General features: G+C 45.1%; 1 protein-coding gene across 4 annotated transcripts in view; it reads right to left on the minus strand.

The window, feature by feature from the left end:
* SETD2 (SET domain containing 2, histone lysine methyltransferase) overlaps positions 1 to 22,813 on the minus strand; it is a 95,882-nt gene that overhangs the window by 18,033 nt on the left and 55,036 nt on the right. The window contains exons 14-17 of one of the 4 annotated variants that reach the window (XM_081163429.1): positions 9,527 to 9,575; positions 6,227 to 6,392; positions 3,953 to 4,631; positions 911 to 1,045 (exon numbers count right to left, since the gene is read on the minus strand). In XM_081163429.1, the coding sequence (XP_081019555.1) occupies positions 911 to 1,045; positions 3,953 to 4,631; positions 6,227 to 6,392; positions 9,527 to 9,575 (1,029 nt within the window). Of the gene's footprint in view, positions 1 to 910; positions 1,046 to 3,952; positions 4,632 to 6,226; positions 6,396 to 9,526; positions 9,576 to 21,490; positions 21,784 to 22,813 lie in introns of those variants that run through there. The other 3 variants (XM_081163428.1, XR_014000747.1, XR_014000748.1) reach the window with 3 other exon arrangements.

Here is a 22,813-nt window from a genome sequence, read left to right on the forward strand (position 1 = left end):
CTGAAAGAGGGCCAAAAGCATCAACAAAAGGGAGAGAAGGGGAGCATTTTCTTAAGCAAGGTAAGGACCACAATTCATTCCTGATTAACCTTGAATCTTCTGCTATTGTCCTGTCCAATAATTTTTCAGAACATTTGTAAAAATAAAAAAATCCCCTCTCTGAATGGTAATACTCCAAGGTTCCAGAAATAGCGACATTGATGTGAAGCGCTATATTTGAGAACAAAGCTGGCCATAATCTTTCGACTCTCTGCCTTCTTCTTAAAATAAAAAAATTCCTTCCTGTAGCACCTTAAAGACCAACTAAGTTAGTTCTTGGTATAAGCTTTCGTGTGCATGCACACTTCTTCAGATACACTGTGCATGCACACGAAAGCTTATACCAAGAACTAACTTAGTTGGTCTTTAAGGTGCTACAGGAAGGAATTTTTTTATTTTGACTATGGCAGACCAACACGGCTACCCATCTGCCTTCTTCTTAGTTTTATAAAACAGAGTTCGAGCCACTTGGCTGCACTCTTCCTATGCAGAAAGCATTTTGATTAGGAAAACGCAGGAAATCGCTCACACAAGTCATTCACAAGCCAATTTTTATGCATCTTCTTCTACTTTTGGTAATTAAATCTGCTAAGGTTTTTAAACACGCACCCAGAGAAAGGTTGTGTTTTATTGGAGAAAACAGATCATAGGGCCAAGACACTGAGAGCTGTGTTTCTCATTCCTGCATTGCACAAATGATGTCAGATTTTCAAATAGGCATTTCAGTGACTGCTCCTCTCACTTGAACAACTGGACCTAATCTCTTTCATCTGCAACTTGTGAGAGCAGAAGGTTTTGCGAAGGTTCATTCCGGTCGGCTAAGAAGAGGCCCTTCTACAAGTCCAAGAAGACCACACTCCCCAAACCTTACCTGCTGTATAGGTGGGGGCTGTCCTGTGGCTACAATAGTTGTCACTGCCGTCGTAGGCTGCACCACAACGCCCTGGGGATGAGCAGTGTAAATCTGCTGCCCCTGGATATACTGGAGACCTGGCTGTGCATAGCTCTAGGGAGAAAACAAGAGAGCAGTTAGAGAATTACCGTATTTTTTGCTCCATAACACTCACTTTTTTCCTCCTAGAAAGTAAGGGGAAATGTCTGTGCGTGTTATGGAGCGAATGCCTACGGGTGGCGGGGGGATCTGCTGCAGTCATGAGCAGAGGATCCATGGTTCCCCTTCCTTCCCTCCTCCGTGGCTCGCTTTGAAACAGCAAAGCGGGAGAAGAGCCGCTGAGTGGGGAGGAGAGAGGGACAGAGAGCCTGCTTGCTTAAAAGGAGCAAAGCAGGAGAGAGGAGCCTTCTCCTCTTATACCCCTCGTCTGCATTATTAGCAGCATCCTTCTCCACCCACCCCACGCGTGTTCCTTGTCCCTTGAGTGCTTTTCCTTCCCTCCCCACTTAAAACATGGTTACAAAACACGGATCCACATGGATACTCAGGATTTTTGCACTGGGTCACCCCAAATTCACCATCAGATCACATAGCATGTCCATGGCTACAGCTTGCACCAAAAAAATCATGCACCAACTGTTGCCTGGGGCCGCAGTGGTGCAAAAACGTGGTTACAAAGCATGGATCCACATGGATCCTCAGGATTTTTGCATTGGGCTACCCCAAACTCACTGTCAGATCACATGTTTGTGGCCACAGCATGAACCACAAAAATCATACATCCACTGTTTCGTTTAGAATATTTTTTTTGTTTGTTTTCCTCCTCTAAAAACTATGTGCGTGTTATGGTCAAGTGTGTGTTATAGAACGAAAAATACGGTACTTGGAGAATCCCCACTAGTGCTTCTGAAGGAGGGGAGGAGAAAACAACAACAGAATCTTCGAGACAAACAGCTGGGTGTCTTCCATACTGCACTGTAACAATTTCTGTTGTTGTCGTTGTCGTTGTCGTTGTTGTTGTTGTTGTTGTTGTTGTTGTTATTTGAATTGATATACCACCCTATACCCGGAGGTCTCAGGGTGGTTCACAGAAAAGATCAACATAAAAACCACAGTATAATCAAAATAAAAACAACAACCCAATAACAGCGCCTCCGTCAAAAAAAGAGTAGTCCTGTGTTTCCAGATTTAACAGATACTTGGCAGATCTGCATTCCACCTTTTTTTAGCATCAGCAGCTACAATCTCAGGCGCTGTTGTGACAAGGATGCTAAATCAGAAAAGCTAAAGAATAGTTTGAGATCAAATTAAGCATGTGCAAAATGCTTACCCATCACTGAGTAACGGCAACCAGCCATTAAAAATAGAGAGTTGGAGCAGGACTTCCAGGGCAGAGGAAATGACTTCTAGGCAACACATTGCACCTCTTGCATTGAGAAACTGAGCATTGCAAAGAAGCCCAAAAAGCTACAATGCCTGTGCAGACCAGACACCCAAATGTACAGTCCTTTTATGCTGTAGACAGTATAAGGCAAAACAGCTATTTCAGATTAACAGAAGTCTGTTGCCATAGTCAGTTGCAGCAGTCTTTAACATTAGCAGTCAGGAGCGCTTCAGCCCTGTTTTTTGAGTTTCTGCCCTGTTTTAGAGCTTGTTTGAAACTTAAACAGCTTATCTCATATTCCTTTGTCAGTTTTTCTTAAAACCTTTTTTGTAAACTCAGGAAAGCACTCCAGCCTTGCTCCTGAGTTTGTTGGAAATCAGTGAAAACCATTTAAGGTTTATAATGTTCTCTTAAATAGGGCTATGTTTAAAACTTGTCATTGAGGTTTTTATACCTTTTTTGTAAACTCAAGGAAGCGTCTCAGCCCTGCTCTTGAGTTTGTTTGATATCACTTAAAATTATTTATTTCCTTCTGAGGCAACTGATTAGTTCAGCGAAACAAGTTTTGTAGCCGGCATCTTGTTAAGTCTTTGTTTAATTCTAGGTTAATTTTTCTATTATTATTATTATTATTATTATTATTATTATTATTATTATTATTATTATTATCACGGCAATTCTTTTGTTTTGTTTTGTGTAATAGTCAGTTGCTGAGGCTGAAGTTCTATCCCATTGCAGTTATATAGTTACTATGCTTCTTGCACCCTAGAAGTTCCTGATGAACCTATTCAACTGCAGGCACAGAGGTTTAGCAAAGGTGCCAAGGGGACAGAGAGGATATGGGCTCACAGATCTCTTCCCTTGCCAATTTCCACTTCTCTCTGCCAAGCGGGCAGTAGATATTTGTTTATTTATTTCATAAAATTTATATCCCGCTTGTCCATAAAGAAACCTCAAAGTGGTTTACGAAGGACAAACAGTAAAATCAAAGGGTGTTTGTGTGTGAAACCCACAATCATATTTTAAAACATACAAAAGTTAAGATACTAAAGTAGATTAAAATTACACCAACTTTCTAAGCATCTGGGTAGGCTTGGCTAAACAACGTTTTTAGCAGATGCCGAAAGCACAGTGTTCTCAATAACTGTGCTCTCAATAGACAAGGAGTTCTCAATACGCAGGCAGTGCCACACTAAATGGCTGAGTTCTTACAAACACAGAACAAGTATTATGTGGCACACATAGCAGTGCCAATTCTGCTGGGCACATGTGGTAAACCGGTCCCAGGTTCTTAAGGGCTTTATATACCAATAGTAAAAACTTGAACTTGGCCTGGTAGCAAATTGGCCACAAGGGCAGATCTCCGAGCAGCAGTGTGATGCGCTGACAAGGCCTCGCTCCTGCCAGCAATTGTGCTGCAGCATTCTGCACTAACTGCAGCTTCTGGATCAAGTGCAAGGAGATCCCTGCCCAACTTTACTGAGTAGTGAGTATGGAATGGAGCATGTAAAACAAAAAACCCTGTTTCTCAAAATGCAATGGACCACTGTACTTCTTAAGCCTTGGAGAGCACACCTTTGCGAAGGTTGTGTCAAAAAAACCAAAATCATTTGGGGCAATTGCACCGCGCGATTTACCTGCACAATGGGTGGCGTGGTCTGCGAGTAGGGCGACGCGACTCCGTAAACAGCCTGGCAGGCCTGCCCTTGGTAGTAGATCGCCGGCTGGGACTGGGCTGGAGAATAGGGCGGCTGCACTGCTACCGTCTGCTGGCTGGAATCCCAGACTCCATAGCTCTGTCCTTGCACCTGGGCCGGCACCGGCAAGACCGCGACGCTCTGCTCCTGGTGGACCACCGGGTCGCCCTGCGTTACGTACTGCGGGGCGGACACCTCCAGGGTGCCTGCTGCTACGTGCTGGACGACGGGCACCGGCTGAGGGGCGGCCAGGGCCGGCTCGATCGTGTGCCCGACCAAAGTCTGAGGGTGCTCGTAGGCGGCCGGGGAGCACATGGGGTCCATGCTAGGGGTGGGGAGAAGCACCTTTCCGGCATTGGGGTTGCTGGGGTCCACGTAGGCCTGCATGGGGTAGCCGGGCGGGTAGCCCATGAAGGTCTGGTGCGCGACGCTGTAGCCCAGGGAGTCGTAGGGAAGAGGGGAGGCCATCCCAAGGGTCTGCAACTGCTGCTGCTGCTGCTTCTGGGCCTCACGCTGCGCAACCTCCTGCTCAAAGAGCTTCCGGCGTTCCTCCGTGGACAGCTTGTTGCGGTCCTTGATCCGGACTTTCTTCTTGGAAGTGGTGGCTGGTGTGTCGTATCTGGGGGAGAGGAGACGAAGGGAGTGTCAAACAATCCTGGCCTCCACGTACCTAATGGTCTGCTGGTATGCCCAGCAGAGGACCTTAAGGTCCATGAATAACCATAGTTTAGAGGTCCCGGGCCCTAAGGAAGTCAGACTATCCTCCACCAGGGCCAGGGCCTTCTCAGTGATGGCTCCGACCTGCTGGAATTCTCTGTCCCATGAGACTAGGGCCCTGCAGGATTTAACCTCCTTCCGTCAGGCCTGTAAGACAGACCTATTCCGCCTGGCCTTTGATTTGAATTCAGCCTGATCTCTTATTTCCCTTCCCTTCCCTTCCCCTTTTATGAAGATTACCCGCTCTGAGACCCCACAGCTAATTTTCCCCTGGGCTCCTCACTGGCCCAAGTAGGCCTAATTCAGTCAGCTAGCCCTGGTGATTATCTAACGCTTATTAGACAGTTTTCCCCTAAATTGATTTCTGAACTTTGAATTTTATTGTTATTCATGTTTTTATACTGTATTCTATGTTGCTTTTGCAATGTGTTTTAGATTTGTTGTTAGCCGCCCTGGGCCCAGTTTTTGAACCGGGAAGGGCAGGGTATATATACAAAATTATTGTTATTATTATTATTAGCTGCCACTGCTATGATCCCATGGCTATTAGCCTGGGGTAAGCGGGCAAATGCCAGCATAGCATTGTGGCTGGCTGTGAATTCGTTGTTGTTGTTATTGTTATTATTATTATTATTAAAATTTGCATACTGCCCTTCATCCGAGGATCTCAGGGCAGTTGGCAGCAGAGAAATACAAGTTGAAAACACAAAATGCGTAATAAAAGCAAGAAAAAAACAAACCAATAACCCCCCGCCCAACACACACAGGTGAGGATTGGGGCCTTAGGCAAGACTTTAGGCTGCTGGATAAAGCCAAAGGCCCATCTAGTCTTGCTTCATGTTCTTCCAGTGGGTGACTTGAAGTCTATGGAAAGCCTGAAAGCAGGAACTGGCATCCTTTGGGAGGAAGAACAACATCATCATCACCATCCTACCTGGCTTTCAGGTGCTGAAATGAAACCAACTGCAGGAACAGGGACCTAGCCACTTTTAACTGCTTTGTTCAGATTCAATTTCACATTCATTTTTAATTGTCTTGTTACCTCCCTAAGCCTTCCAGAGGAGTGGAAAAAGGGGAGGGGTGGAGGAGATTCTCCCCTAATGTCTTTGCTGCAGCCCAGCCCAGGCAGAGATTCATTTTGCTCCTTGCACTCTGTATCGCCTCTCCCGCTCTCAACCTGAAAATGGGTTCTCTGCCTTCTTCTTATGCGGGGTAGAGTTATGAAAGGGCTGACATGCAGGGTTTGAAAAGCCACATCAGACATCGCTGACCAATGTCTAGAATGGATCTTCAAACAAGATATTGCACAAAGCAATAGATAAGCTTTGTTCATGAAGGCTTGGCTCTATATGAGCCATTATTGATAGTCTTTGGAGAAGAAGCACAGATCATCTAATTAAACCTCTCTCTGTTATTATCACTTGATGATTTCAAACCAGGAAGCTCAGAACCCCAAGCCTTTATCTGGAGACATGTAAAAAGAAGAAAACAACTTGCCTGTCATCTGGTCGTTTGGTGCCTCGTTCATACGCCGACGGGGGTGACAAAGAATCTCTGCGTTTTTTCTTTTCCTTGCTCTGACTTTGCCTTTCGGGGTCCCGTTCTCTGCTCAGGTTTTTTGGGGTAGCGGCTGGGTCTCGGCCTGCTGACTCTCTCCCACGATCTGCTGTCAAAAACAGGCAGAAGTTGTTAGCGTGGCTTATGTCAACCACCAGAGACGCAAGATCTTACCAGAAAAAAAGATTTCCTAGCCACTTCAGGAAAGTTATCTGTACAGGGTACGATCCAGCCAAACTTAAGCCATTTTAAGTGCCAATTATTTCAGAATGCTTAACTTGGTGCAATACTGAAGTGCGTAACACTGGGTGGATTGTTCCTGTTCGTATTTTAGATCTACGAGAGGTTTTGATTTATTTTTTTTAAAAGCCTCATAATACAGCTCTACTTTTAAAATTTCTGTTTACCTGCTTAAGAAAACGACTGTGGTTCAGACATCATGATAAACCACAGCAAGCCTCGGGCTCACCTCATTCTCCGTTGGTGTAGCCACACGGAGTCTGAAGGCTTTTGCTTCTGTTCTTGAATAACCTCAGCTTATCGTTTTGTCCGTTTGAAGTGGGTTTGTTTCACACAAACCATGGTTGAGATTTAGAGCAGCTTGTCAAGTAAGGACAAAAGGAGAAGCTGCAGTTAAATCTTTAAAAAGCGTACAAATGCCTTGCAGCTACATTGAAAAGGATCTAGAGCAGTACATGTGAAAAAGATCTAGGCGTCTTGGTTGACCACAAACTTGACATGAGCCAACAGTGTGATGCGGCAGCTAAAAAAGCCAATGCAATTCTGGGCTGCATCAATAGGAGTATAGCATCTAGATCAAGGGAAGTAATAGTGCCACTGTATTCTGCTCTGGTCAGACCACACCTGGAGTACTGTGTCCGGTTCTGGGCACCACAGTTCAAGAAGGACACTGACAAACTGGAACGTGTCCAGAGGAGGGCAACCAAAATGGTCAAAGGCCTGGAAACGATGCCTTATGAGGAACGGTTAAGGGAGCTGGGCATGTTTAGCCTGGAGAAGAGGAGGTTAAGGGGTGATATGATAGCCATGTTCAAATATAGAAAAGGATGTCACATAGAGGAGGGAGAAAGGTTGTTTTCTGCTGCTCCAGAGAAGCGGACACGGAGCAATGGATCCAAACTACAAGAAAGAAGATTCCACCTAAACATCAGGAAGAACTTCCTGACAGTAAGAGCTGTTCGACAGTGGAATTTGCTGCCAAGGAGTGTGGTGGAGTCTCCTACTTTGGAGGTCTTTAAGCAGAGGCTTGACAACCATATGTCAGGAGTGCTCTGATGGTGTTTCCTGCTTGGCAGGGGGTTGGACTCGATGGCCCTTGTGGTCCCTTCCAACTCTATGATTCTATACATTGAAAAGGAACAGGAGCACAGGCTTCAGCAAGTCTGAGGCTTGCTTCAGCTTGTTTCTATTATGATAAACCATGGTTTTGTGGTCAATTGATACTATAAAATATTTTAACTCAAGTTTGATTCCCAAGCTCCTGCCTCCATTTAGGCCACGAAGCCTCAACTTTTTGGGCAGAACTTGCAGATCTGAAGCTGCAATAAACTGGAGGCGTGCTTGCAGTATTTCTGATCTTGGTCAAATTACAGACTATGCAGAAAGTCTCTAAACCTGGGGAATTAAACACTATGCCATTTACTTCTTTGTTCTGTTCCAAATAATCATTTGTAGACTGGCAGGCCTCATGGACTTGTACGCGAAAGTAGAATATTGTTCTCAGTGTGGAGAAGCAAGAAATGTATGTATTTGGGAAAGACAGCCACCAACCCAAGGAACTCGCAGAGCAATTCTGTGCATGTCAATAATCCAGATGTCGAGAATATTTAGTTCCAAGTAAAGGGGCAAAGGATTGAGGAAGGGTTTTAACAATCAACACACTCTTCGTTGGCTCTTTGGAGTTGCTTCACCCACAACAGTTTTCTTTATTAAGAGACTGAGTTATGAAATCAGGAAGTCCCTGGTGCAAATGTCACCTCCACTGTAAATTCACTACGTGACCTTTGGGCATGCCATAGCTTTTGTTCCCTTCCTTGACCCCCCTGAATCTTGATCTGGAACATGGAGATAATAATACTGACCTAGCATACAGAAGTGAGCCAAAAGAATCACACTAAGGTAATTTATATGGAGTGCGTTCAACACCCTCAATTGTAAATAATTATTTAAGTCCCGTCTGTACACCTGAAGGCAAGTCACGTTAGCTCATGTATTTAAATATCTAGCAAAATGTATATACCGTTTGATTGTACATAAACCCCTAAATGTTTGACAAAATAACCCAAATGTTAAAACTGTCAGTAAAAGACAAAGTTAAAAAGTTTTTTTAAAAAAAAAATACGATAACCAAGAATCGGCTAAAAACAGATTAAAACACTTGCTAATTTCTATGTATCTGCATAGGCTTTTCTAAACAAAGATCATTTTAGGTCCAAAAAAAGAGTACAGAGAAGATACCTGACTGATGCTGATATATTTTATTTAACAAAATCTATATAAGGATTTATGGTACGTGGGTGGAGCTGTGGTCTAAACCACAGAGCCTAGGGCTTGCTGATCAGAAGGTTGGCGGTTCGAATCCCCGTGACGGGGTGAGCTCCCGTTGCTCGGTCCCTGCTACTGCCCACCTAACAGTTCGAAAGCACGTCAAAGTGCAAGTAGATAAATAGGTACTGCTCTGGCAGAAAGATAAGCACAGTTTCCGTGCACTGCTCTGGTTCGCCAAAACGGCTTAGTCATGCTGGCCACATGACCCGGAAGCTGAACGCCGGCTCCCTCGGCCAGTAAAGCGAGATGAGCGCCGCAACCCCAGAGTCGTTTGCGACTGGACCTAATGGTCAGGCGTACCTTTACCTTTGGATTTATATTTAAATGTAGGGAGATCTTGACTTGCAAGGAACTCTGAGAAATGGTTTTTCAAATTCTCTTTTTGCTCCTGCTAAGGAACAAGTGCTGATTAACACCAGAGCTTGAACCACGTGCCACCTTTAAGCCTGTCCTCCTCCCAGGTCTAAGAGAAGTCTTCTGTGGTCAAGCAAGGCTATGCTGTTTCAGTTGAGCCACAGGAAGAGAGCAACGAAGGAAAGGATAGAACAAAGGAGCATCCCTATAAAGTCATGCAGCGCTACTGAATCACAGAGTGCTTTTAAGGAAGTTCTACTCAATGGCCTTCTTCTCAACCTGATTGATACCCAAAGAAGAGCATCTACGAGTACATACCAGTGGTCTCCTTTTCCGCTTGGCTCTTCTTCGGGATCCTGTACACCTCCTGCAAAAACAAGTCACAGAAACTAAGTCAGGTTCGGCGGCTGACTTAGGCCAAATTCATACGCACAGGGCACATGAAGAAATCACAACTACAGAATCCTGAGCATTTCCTCAAAAGATATTTAAAGACCATGGCTGCATCCTAGTGATCCTTCAAGCCATGGCTTGGGGAAACTGCCAATGAACCAAAAGCTTTAGCGGATGCCCCTCCAGCTGCCTCCGTTCTTGCACTATAGTTTGGACATAATGGAAAACCATGGTTTGGATGGCAATTGGCCAGCATTACAGCCCCTACCCTGTATCAAAGAAAGAGAGGGAGGGAGGGGGAAGAAGGAAGAAGCTCAAGGCCATGGCTTGTTCACAATCCTCTGGCCTATAGATTGGTGCAGACATGGGAGAGCCTGAGAGCTACATTCCCTTCTTCCAGAGGTGGGACTAGATGCAAAAGCAAGTGGAGGAACTGAAATTATATCCATTTACAGTAGGCTAAGGGACGCGGGTGGCGCTGTGGGTAAAACCCCAGTGCCTAGGACTTGCCGATCGTATGGTCGGCAGTTCGAATCCCCGCGGCGGGGTGAGCTCCCGTCATTCGGTCCCAGCTCCTGCCCACCTAGCAGTTCGAAAGCACCCTTAAGTGCAAGTAGATAAAAAGGTACCGCTTTATAGCGGGAAGGCAATCGGCGTTTCCGTGTGCTGCTCTGGTGCAGGCTCGCCAGAGCAGCTTTGTCACGCTGGCCACGTGACCCGGAAGTGTCTCCGGTCAGCGCTGGCCCCCGGCCTCTTAAGCGAGATGGGCGCGCAACCCCAGAGTCGGACACGACTGGCCCGTACGGGCAGGGGTACCTTTACCTTTACAGTAGGCTAGGTTTTACACACACTCATACACCCCTTTCTATCCCCCATCCAGGTGAACAAGAGGCGTAGTTCAAACACGTAATTCAACTAGGAAAAAGCAGAGCTGTGGCCTGGGAAGGGTTCTGGGGGTCAGATAGGTTGTATTCACCCCCTGGGCCTGAGGTTAAGGATCATCTGATTTCATTAAGAGTTAGGTGAACTGTTGTGAAGGGGGATGGAACTGTGGCCATTTGTCACCCAAAGGCACCAGTGACCCTCATCTCAGCTTTTGCAATTAAACCAGAATGCGGCAGCTAGACTGGGAGTAGCTGCCAAGACCATGTAACACCAATCCTGAAAGATCTTCACTGGCTCCCAGTACGTTTCTGAGCTCAATTCAAAGTGTTGGTGCTGACCTTTCAAGCCCTAAACGGCCTCGGTCCTGTATACCTGAAGGAGCGTCTCCACCCCCATCATCCAGCCCGGACACTGAGGTCCAGCTCCGAGGGCCTTCTGGCGGTTACCTCCCTGAGAGAAGTGAGGTTACAGGGAACCAGGCAGAGGGTCTTCTCGGTAGTGGCGCCTGCCCTGTGGAATGCCCTCCCAGGAGATGTCAAGGCAATAAACAACTATTTTACTTTTAAAGACAACTGAAGGCGGCCCTGTTTAGGGAAGTTTTTAATGTCTGACGCTGTATTGTTTTTAATATTCGGCTGGAAGCCGCCCAGAGTGGCTGGGGAAACCCAGCCAGATGGGCGGGGTATAAATAATAAATTATTATTATTATTATTTGCTTGTTCATGCTGCTGGAACAGGCACAGAGGGTCATTATCATACCTAGATTTGGAAGTGACCAACCTTGTGGGCTCCCCAACTTTCAAGGGCTGAACAGAGGGAACAGCAAATTGCTGTATGTGTAAGCCCTTTCTTTATACTTATTTTATCCCTATACTCTACCCCCTACGCTCAACAGCAAGGCAGTATAGGGCAGGGTTAAGGATTGGGGGGTGGGGGGGGGAGAGAGAGCGCTTGAATGTAACATTAAATTAGTACTGGATTTGTTGTTAGCAGACAGAGGATCATTTGTTGTCCTTTAAAAACCAAAGCGAGCAGGCGGGTGGTGATCTCCTCTGAGCCTCAGAGGAAAGGGTTAGAGAGAACAAAGTCAAGAGTCATTAATTGTAAAATTAAAACAGAAAATTAAAGCTCTCCTCAGGGAGGCTTGCCTGGCGCCTTCATTACATATCTCTAGGCGCCAGGCAAATACTTTTCTCTTTAACCAGGCGTTTGGCTGATTGGCATTCTATGTCCTTTTGTGTTTGTGGGGAGGGTTATTTGGTTTTGTTTTGTTTTGATTATGTATTTTATTTTTTTCATTATATATTTTTATTATATATATATGTTTATGTTGTAAATCGCCCTGAGATCTTTAGATGATGGATGGTATACAAATCAAATCAAATAATAAAGCCGAATAATTCTGAATAGAAGGAGGAAATGGGAGATTGCTGGCATTAGCTTGGGGAAAGCGGAATGGAAGAATGCAAGGCTACACAGCACATCGTGTCAACCATTTTAGTTTTTGGGATGACTAGTTGGGGCTACATTCTGCTAATCAGCAGCGATCAGCGTGTGTGGCATTTTACAAAGTACAAGAACAGAACCCTGATGCAGGGATTGAAAGGACTTTACAATCTCTAATTTGGTATCTGAAGAAGTGTGCATGCACACGAAAGCTTACACCAAGAACAAACTTAGTTGGTCTCTAAGGTGCTACTGGACAATTTTAAATATATATATATATATATATATATATATATATATATATATATATAGACAAAGAAGAGTGTGTACCTATTTCCGTTTCCCTAGAAACAAGTGGTCCCTACAGATGTTGTTGGACCAGTTCCAGGCAACGGTTCAGGAAGGATGGAGGTTGTGTACACCAACAACATCTGAAAGCAGTCAGGTTCCACAAGAACAGATCACAGCCACGTTCTTCCACCAGGGCAGGAAGACACCAGATCTTCCCTGGCTAAGCTGTTGAAGGGCTCAAAACCCAACTTTTGATGGTACCGTCCCTCTTAGAGGGTATCAGCTACAGCCCCTCTTGAACAAAGGTGGCTGCAAAGGGGGAGGGCTCTAGCAAATCTTCTCTTTCTCCAAGTTTGCCGGTTCAGAATTGCTGTTTCACGTGTTACAGCTGCTTGCCAAGGAATGTGTGGGGTTTTGCTTCTGACACAGCAGCTACTGGGGTGAGCAGAAACGGCTGTCAGGTCTTATTCAGCCAGTGATCTGCCGGTTGGTCACCCATGCCCTAGGACAGGTGTGGAAACCTTGGGTCCTCCAGATGTTTTTGGACTGCAACTACCACTTGCCCCCTAATGGTATGGTCAGGGATGATGGGACTTGTAGTCATGCAATATCTGGGTCCCCATCTATGCCCCAGGAGGTTCTTGAGACAGGGTGGTCAAGAGCCCACCCTGTCCAGCATCCTGTTTTCACAGTCGTCAACCAGATAACCATGGAAAGCCTGCAAAAGCGGGACCTCAGCACTCTCCCCACTTGTAATTTCCAGCAACTGGTATACAGGTGCATAATACCTCTAACCATGGAAGAACAGCATAGACTTTACGGCTAGTAGGCACAGATAGAATTGTCAGTACGCCTTTGAGCGACTGGGCTCAGTAACTGGTTCTGCCCTGGCTGGGCTAGGTGACTGGAGACCTTCCCATCCTGGAAAGCACGTCTCAGTGCACTGGACTCACCACTGTGCAGAGTCCAACCCCAGCAGAGTACAGTGGTGCCTCGCAAGACGAAAAGAATCCGTTCTGTGATTCTCTTCGTCTAGCGGTTTTTTTGTCTTGCGAAGCAAGCCCATTGACGGATTAGAGGATTAGCGCTATTAGCGGCTTATCAGCTTATCGGATCAGCTGATAAGCGGCTTAGCGGCTTAGGAAAAGGGGGGGAGGGGAAAAAACCCGCAGGAACTCGCCAGACATTTTCGTCTTGCGAAGCAAGCCCATAGGAGATTTGTTTTGCAAAGCACCTCCAAAACGGAAAACTCTTTCGTCTAGCGAGTTTTCCGTCTTGCAAGGCATTCGTCTTGCGGGGCACCACTGTATTTCTAATAGCTACTACAAACTAAGAACTAAAGAGCTACTGGCTTGCATGAGTGTTACAGCTCCCACGCAGCCATCTAATCACTACAGGTTCCACATGAACAGATCACAGCCACGTTCTTCAACCAGGGCAGGAAGACACCAGATCTTCCCTGGCTAAGCTGTTGAAGGGCTCAAAACACAGACTGCACACAGAGTCAGGCAGGAACGGAAGAAGCGAAGAGCAGTTTCTGCCCCCTCCTTTCTGAAAACATCCTATCAGGAGATTCTCGCAATGGGAGGGGGGCGGAAATATCAACATTCTCCCCCTTTTCATACCAACCATTGCAGAATCTAACACATTTGCAATCTATGTACATACACAGCCATTTGTTCCCTGTTAACAACTTTGGTTAGTGCATCGGCAGGTATTTCTTTCCCTGACATATAGGGCACTTTCACATGAATTTGTCTAGTCCTCTTTTAAAGCCATACAAGTTCCCAGGTGTAAGGAAATCTTCGCCTAAAAAGATACGCCTTGCACAGCAATATATTTATTACCTTTGATCACTTTTATCTGGAGCTAGCAGCCATCACTTCGTAACCGTAGGACTTCACAGGTCATAGAATCATAGAAACATAGAGTTGGAATAGACCACAAGGGCCAGCGAGTCCAACCCCCAGCCAAGCAGGAAACACCATCAGAGCACTCCTGCTTTCTTTAAGTCATGTTGCAGCCCATAAGGTGTAGTTTAATTTGTATATGAAATGAAAATAGGTGCCTCTGTCGGGTGGCTTCAACTTCTCTCTCTGTCTCTCTGTCTCTCTGTCTAGGTCAGATCCCTCAAACCTTGTCCTTTAAACACATAACACTAATTAGGAAATGTATCCTGTCCCATCTCCAATATAACAATTCACCCTATAGAATCATAAAGGGGAAAAACCATACTTCTAACACTGGACAATTCCAAAATACAAATATCCATATGGTTTTACAAAAAAGTGTAAATACAAAGGCAACATTTAAAACAGTTGGAAAAAATATTAGTTTGAAAGGTCAAATAGAAGCCAATACCAATAAAATAAAATAAAATAAAGTAGACTGGAAGAGAGATGTTCCTTTTCTCTTCCTCCAAAACTGAGCTGAAGGTCATAGAATTGTAAAATACCACAAGGGTTATCTAGATCAGTGTTTCCCAACCTTGGGCCTCCAGCTGTTTTTGAACTACAATTCCCATCATCCCTGACCACTGGTCTTGCTAGCTAGGGATGATGGGAGTTGTAGTCCAAAAACAGCTGGAGGCCCAAGGTTGGGAAACACTGATCTAGATCAACCCCCATAATGCAGGAATCTTTTTGCCCACTGGGGGGCTCAAACGCACAACTGTGAGATTAAGGGTCTCACACTCTACTGACTGAGCTATCCAGCTGTTGTAACGGGCATGGAAATAGACACCGTCTAACGGGTGGCGCTGTGGGTTAAACCACAGAGCCTAGGACTTGCTGATCAGAAGGTCGGCGGTTCGAATCCCCGCGATGGGGTGAGCTCCCGTTGCTCGGTCCCTGCTCCTGCCAACCTGGCAGTTTGAAAGCACGTCAAAGTGCAAGTAGATAAATAGTTACCACTCCGGCGGGAAGGTAAAGGGTGTTTCCGTGCGCTGCTGTGGTTCGCCAGAAGCGGCTTAGTCATGCTGGCCACATGACCCAGAAGCTGTACGCTGGCTCCCTCGGCCAATAAAGCGAGATGAGCACTGCAACCCCAGAGTCGGCCACAAATGGACCTAATGATCAGGGGTCCCTTTACCTTTACCTGGAGCTAGCAGCCATCACTTCGTAACCGTAGGACTTCACAGTTCATAGAATTGTAAAAGACCACAAGGGTTATCTAGCTCAACCCCCATAATGCAGGAATCTTTTGCCCACTGGCACAACCGTGAGATTAAGGACTCTACTGACTGAGCTATCCAGCTGTTGTAACGGGCATGGAAATAGATACCGTCTAACTGGATCTGACCAGATAAATTCATCCAGTCCCACGTGGCTCGGAGCGATTTGTCTTCCATCACAGGAACCTGCCTGAACCTTGTGGTCACCTTCTTCCGCATCTCTCCCTGCCATCTAAAGTTAGACAAGTGGTGACTGGAAGGAGGGCCTTCGTAGCTGTGGTACTCAGCTTGTTAAACACGCTTCCCAGAAAGTCTCCCTGGCTTTTTTTTGCACTTGGGCAAAAAAAATGAGAGGCACAAATACAAGATGGGTGACACCTGGCTTGAGAGCAGTACATGTGAAAAGGATCTAGGAGTCTTGGTTGACCACAAACTTGACATGAGCCAACAGTGTGACGCGGCAGCTAAAAAAGCCAATGCAATTCTGGGCTGCATCAATAGGAGTATAGCATCTAGATCAAGGGAAGTAATAGTGCCACTGTATTCTGCTCTGGTCAGACCACACCTGGAGTACTGTGTCCAGTTCTGGGCACCACAATTCAAGAAGGACACTGACAAACTGGAACGTGTCCAGAGGAGGGCAACCAAAATGGTCAAAGGCCTGGAAACGATGCCTTAGGAGGAACGGCTAAGGGAGCTGGGCATGTTTAGCCTGGAGAAGAGGAGGTTAAGGGGTGATATGATAGCCATGTTCAAATATAGAAAAGGATGTCATATAGAGGAGGGAGAAAGGTTGTTTTCTGCTGCTCCAGAGAAGCGGACACGGAGCAATGGATCCAAACTACAAGAAAGAAGATTCCACCTAAACATTAGGAAGAACTTCCTGACAGTAAGAGCTGTTCGACCGTGGAATTTGCTGCCAAGGAGTGTGGTGGAGTCTCCTACTTTGGAGGTCTTTAAGCAGAGGCTTGACAACCATATGTCAGGAGTGCTCTGATGGTGTTTCCTGCTTGGCAGGGGGTTGGACTCGATGGCCCTTGTGGTCCCTTCCAACTCTAGGATTCTATGATTCCCCTCACCTGGCTCTAACTCTGATGGGCAATATTGCACAAGACAACTTTCTAGGTTCCACCTTGGTTTCTTCGTCAGTTTCACGTTTACATTTAGTTTTTATTTATTTTGACTTGTGCTTTTTAAAGAACTCTTCTTTCCTCGGCTTTTTAAGCAACCTTTTGGATTATTTGTGCCTCTTCCTATCTGTGGCATTCATCTTAGTTTACTCGATTACAGTTGGTTTAACTGAACTCCAACCTTCCTAAAGAGACACAATATACCTCTTCCATTTGACTAATCCCCTTGTTTATTTTTATTTTTTTACCAGTTCCCATTCTAGAAGTTAAATGTCTGTATTAGACTGCCTGGGCAATTTCCACCATTCATGTGTGTGGAATCAAGAGCTCCTTTCACTTCTGTGTAGGGCTTGATAGACCAGAAGACTTGTTTAGATTCCCCACCAGACGTTTCATTACGTTTGTTTTACACATATAGTTGCCATGCAGTATAGAAACTATTCTTTTTTTTGGAGAAAAACAAGCCTAAAGCCAACTTGGACTTAATTAATGCCACTTTCCTTCAGCGGTTCTCAACCTGTGGGTCCCCAGATGTTGCTGGACTACAACTCCCATCATCCCTGAGCTCTGGCCTTGCTAGCTAGGGGTGATGGGAGTTGTAGTTCAACAACATCTGGGGACCCACAGGTTGAGAAAGGCTGCTTTAGATCCCGGCCTCTTTTTGTGCCATGACTCAAGCTGACCTTTACCTGGCCTGAGGATACTTTGAAGTCAGCCATTGTGCCAGGACAGCGGTCAACTGAGTGGAGATGCCTTATAGCAGATATGCTTTTTCTCTTGGAATTTCTACCCGCAGTAGTTTCGGGGAAGAGTTTCTTTCAGGACTCCTAATTTTTTTTCACACACTGCACCTTTTCCCGCAATAAGCAATACCATTTTCAGCGCAGGCTACTCTTTCATTTCTATAGATTATACACCCAGGGATGACTGTGCAATAGGTTTCTCATTTGACCACTTTTCAAACCCACTTTTAAAACCCTGCATTTTCAACCGTGCTACCATGTGAATGTCTACTCAGAAGCAAGTCACGCTGAGTTTGATGGGCCTTATTCCTACGTAAAATGCACAGACTGCTGCCTAATTCACCAGTACAGTGGTACCTCGGGTTAAGAACTTAATTCGTTCCGGAGGTCCGTTCTTAACCTGAAACTGTTCTTAACCTGAAGCACCACTTTAGCTAATGGGGCCTCCTGCTGCTGCTGCGCCACCGCTGCACGATTTCTGTTCTCATCCTGAAGCAAAGTTCCTAACCCGAGGTACTATTTCTGGGTTAGCGGAGTCTGTAACCTGAAGCATCTGTAACCTGATGCGTATGTAACCCGAGGTACCACTGTATTGGCTTTCTAGCTTTCTGCATTTGCTTCTACATTCCATCTCCCTTTAAATACCCTTTTGCGTTCCTTTGTCAATTTGGGCTTTAAAAAAACCACCACTTGGCTCTATAATTTATGCATGCCTATTCACATTTTCTGCCCAACGACTGCTCAAAGCGCTGCCTCAATCACGGTACTGCCAGCAGCCATTTAAATAATCTTGCCTTGCCCAATCCCCACTCACACACTGCATGTTACACCAAATGTGTAAACTGGAAAGATCAGGCTGTTTATGAGGATGGGCAATGCCACATGTTAACAAGCTCAAAGCAACTCTGCGTTGAGGATTTGTTTGTTAAGATTTTATTTAATGGCCCTTAAAATTCCACTGCACGTAATATTACACATGCCAATTAAATACTGTTATCTGCTCTCAGCTTTGGGGAACGTGATTAAATCTAAACCAATTAAACAAATGAAAACTGTTGACAGGAAAACCAGTTTACGTTTGTATTTGTAATGCAGACACGATTACTTTTCTGCTCTGTGTCCTCATCAGAAACAACTTATACCTCCTCACTATAAAGGACAACTACTAGTCAAGTTGGGATGCAAGCTAAGGCAACTTGTCTTTATTTTTGGACATAGAAGCATCCACAAAACATTTAACATAACAAAAAACCCAAGAGGGAAGCATCGAACATTTTAGCTTTATACATTAACCTTATTTATTTAAATCTGGAGTGACTGCTTAAGAATTATTACAAATAAAAGCAAAGGCTCCAATATAGACTGTCTCCATGTGACCTATGTGGTTACCCTGTTTTCCTAAATTTCTGAAACAAAGCACAGAGAGAGGTCTAAGCAATAAACTCCTTCTTCTGCCTCACTATCGTTGCTGAAAGGCCAAATAGAAATATATTGCAGTAGAATCGAAGGCTGAGGAAACTGTACCAAGGCTGAAAAAAATACTGTTTGAAAATAAACTTTTAAAACTTAGTACAAAAAAAAGGGTGGGGGAATCCTTTGGCCACGTGGGGAAAATGTCTCCCACTACCCCTGGGGGAAATGAAAGATTACTCTGCAAAATGAGACACACCCATAAGTGCAGGGTAGGCAAGTGAATTTATAAGTCCTATTTTCTTCCCTATTATTATTTTCTTCCTCCACATCCAACATGCTTAGCGGCCTCCTTCTGACAGCTATGGGGATTGGGGTATATTTAGACTGCCATTAACACAAAGCCAGGGCTTGTGTGTTATTTATTTACACTTTATGCTTTCTTCATTCTACTTTCTTCCCCCCCCTGCCCCCACCTATTCAACTGGTTTTGCACCATAAGCAACAACAAAAGACACCTTATCTTTGGCACAAGCCATACAAAACCTTAGCACACAGGAGCTACAAACTAGTTTTTAGCTTATAGATAAAACAGAAACACACAGGGCATGGCTTAATGCCAAAGTAACACACAGGTATGGGAGGAGGAGTTGGAAAACTGCCTTCACTTTTCCATCCTGAAGAATTCCTGGTCTTGGAAAGGCTGCTCAACAGAACAGTCTTTGCATTGTCTTTCAGCCCAAGCTACTGCCTTTCTCCCTTATGTATACTTTCCAGTTTCAGATCTGTCTTACGACAACCGCCTAAGAGAGTACGAAGCCGTATAAAAATCCATACGGATTTCTGTAGAAATATGCTAAAAGCTTGCTCCACTAGTCAGTAGACAAGGTAATTGCTTTGTCCCCAACAGCAGCAATGAGCTGTTTTGCTATTTAAGCTTTTCCCACTTACACACCTCTCTCGTAACATTTTAAAGCAGGCTTCCTCAACCTTGGCCTTCCAGATGTTTGAGACTACAATTCCCATCATCCCTGACCACTGGTCCTGCTAGCTAGGGATCACGGGAGTTGTAGGCCAAAAACATCTGGAGGGCCGAGGCTGAGAAAGCCTGTTTTAAAGGCTTGAAATTCTGGGGTGCAACACTAAACAATCTCTGGCTCGTCTAACAAAAGAGTATTGGGTTTTAAAAAAAAAGAATGAGAAGTTCTTGTAAACTTTTACAAGAACTGGAAGTCGGGAGCCCCTCAAGCTTCCTAAATAAAAGATGAACAAATAACCTGCTTTAAAGACCCTCACCATTTTAACCAGGAAGTGTTAGTATTAAATGGGCCCAGGCCAGTTCAACATGGGCTGGTGGGACAAATTCCATGGCATAAGAATTTAGACTGCCAGAGACAGTCCCGAAATGGGGCCGATGCCTTAAACACTGTTATGCCACATATGTTCAAGGGATTATAATGCTAGCACGCAGCAACCTGCCCATAAAGCAGTTTAACAGCTCCAGATTTGCCCTCCTTGCCGTGCCTTTAATGTATCTTAAGAGCAAATAGCATGACCTGGGATAGCTATGACTATAACCATAACCTAGGCTCTCTCAAGCATCACTGTGCAGCCCCCTGTGTGGAATGCCAGCACAGCCAACCGAAGCGAGGAGTTGCCATATCGGCCAACTGAAAGCAACAAAGTGGAGGAAGGGTGCGCAGTAAATGGACCAAAATGGGGGCAGAGAGCCAATTACTGCCTATGAAACCATTTTTACAAAGAAACCTATAATCCCTAAGCCGTTACCAGACCAGTAACACAACCGGCAAGTCTGAAGCAAAGCCTAAATCCAATATATGACTGAGGACTAAAAAGCCACTTCTGTGTTTCTAGTTCAAAGAGTAAAAAGAAAAAAGAGAGACCTTGAAATGCCCCCCCCAATGGCTACCCCTTGAGGAAATTCTAATTTCCAGGTTGCTATTAACTCTGATCTCTTCCTAAAGCATCCCTACATACCTGCATGAGTAACTGAGTGACTGCGAGGGTACCATCCTGCTATGCACACACAGCACAAAACTAGCCTCAAGGAAACAGGCTGAACTAATCCAGCTCCAGCCTTATTCCGGCCAGTGATGTACTTCCATGTTCCCGCCAGAAAATAAGAACCAGAGCCGCTAACTGCCTAATTACCACACTACTACCTACAGATTGATTAAATTGGTCCTCATGCTGAGTTGAAAGCATAATTTCCCGATCCATCAAATTATTCCAGTGAAAGAGGTGAGCACCTCACACGGTTTGTGGCCACAGATGCCCACCGGTTTGTCATTCAAATCCAGAGGGGTGGACAGCAATGGAACCATTATCCATCATACCTTAAGAGATGTTGTGATTCCCTCCCCGACAATGCCTCAAAGTTTCATCCGTCCTTCCTGGGGGGACTTACCTGTTTTTCTCCTATGCCCCAACGGGCACTGGTCAAATGGCAAGTCTCCATGCGAGCTAAACGAAGCGCTATGCTGGTTTTTAGCCATTTCCTGTTGCGTGTCTATCCCAGTTCGGAGCACATTTTCAGCACAGGGAGACACATGCACCATTTCCGAAGTCGGCAGGAAACGCTTGCAGAAACCCGTGCTGAAAACGTACCCGGTCTGGGGTTTTGTGTGTGTGTTGCGTGTGGCTGCAGTGGGTTGTGTGCTGCCTTTTGCTGGTGTTCATCCTGGAATTCAAGCCCATGAAGGCCTTGAATTGCTCAAAAGCCGTGGCAGCTGTCTTTTGTGTGAAGAGGTATATATAGATATATATATAGATATAAAAAAGAATAGCTCACTCGATCCTTCCCCGCCAGGAATAGGGGGATTCTCCCAGAGCGACATCCATTGCCGGCAATGGACGCACCAAAATTACGTCGGCATCAATGAGTTAGCCACCTCTGTCCTCTCTTTTTCCACCTATTATATTTCTCATGCATCATCCAGCTTCCCAACCATCTTCCTGCTTTCTTCACAGTACGCACGCTACGTTCTCTCCTTTCTTCAGGGCGGAGTTGAAAATGGAGTTGAGAAAAGGAGACTCATGGTCAGCTGGGGATGATGTTAACAAGCTCCTGGCTGCCCTGAGAAGCTGGATGGAAATGGTTGAAATTACTACAAAGGGGTCAGCATCAAGAGGTCGGGAAGGACATAGCTTTAGGTTACAAGCTTTCCACACCCTCCCGCCCAATCAGTCTATGCTACATAGATGACCAGCACTCCAGACCAATATTACGGGGTTGGAAGACCCTAAAGCAACCAGCATCAATCGGTTTTGGCATGGAACATGGACAAATGGGCTCCGTGTTTATCTCAGAGACAACAGGTCCCAATTGTTTTCTTGCATCAGGTACAAAAACTATGCTGTTTACAGGTATCTCTTCCAAGCATAAATGCGCTGGAGGTTTTTTAAAAAGCAGTTGATGTCAGACAGAAGCAGCTAACTCTTAGCACAATCGTAATGCAGTGCAGGACAGATTAAATTCAGCGTTGTGATACAGCAGCTCCCAAACACAGGAATCTAAAAAGGAGGACTATTGTTTTTGATGGATGGGTGGAAGGAAGGGGCTTGGTTTAGGCTATAGGGATGCTACTGCACTGAGCACGAGATCAGAATCTATGTCCGCTCAATCAATATATGTAATACTGGCAGCAATATTTTAAACCATGTATTGACCTTCTCAATATTATGTGATGTGATCTGCAACAGAAAGGGCTTAAAAATCCAAAACAGTGACTTTTGACGGATAATGATTCCATAGCTGACCACAGATGTGAGCAAACTGCTCTTGAGCCAGGGCTCAAGGGGAGAGGGAGAGTAGAAAGATAACTTAGCAAGAAAATTATGATTTCATGCTAACCCCACCATGAATCCTCACAAGACGACGTATCTGAGACACAACTGAACAACAATTAAGTTTTTGATTTGGTTGGGGTTTTTTTAACAACTAATTTGTATTTTCTTTTCAATCCTCAGCACCAGGGCATAGACTGACAAGTAGGTATGGGGGATTAAAATCAAACACAAAGCCCCAAATCTAGACAAATTAAGGAGTTGCTGATATGGACATTATTCTTCTTGATGTGAGAAGGGAGTGGCTACATACTCACAATGACCTCTC

This window comes from Podarcis bocagei, assembly GCF_964188305.1.
Source record: "Podarcis bocagei genome assembly, chromosome: 12".
Lineage (NCBI taxonomy): Eukaryota > Metazoa > Chordata > Lepidosauria > Squamata > Lacertidae > Podarcis > Podarcis bocagei.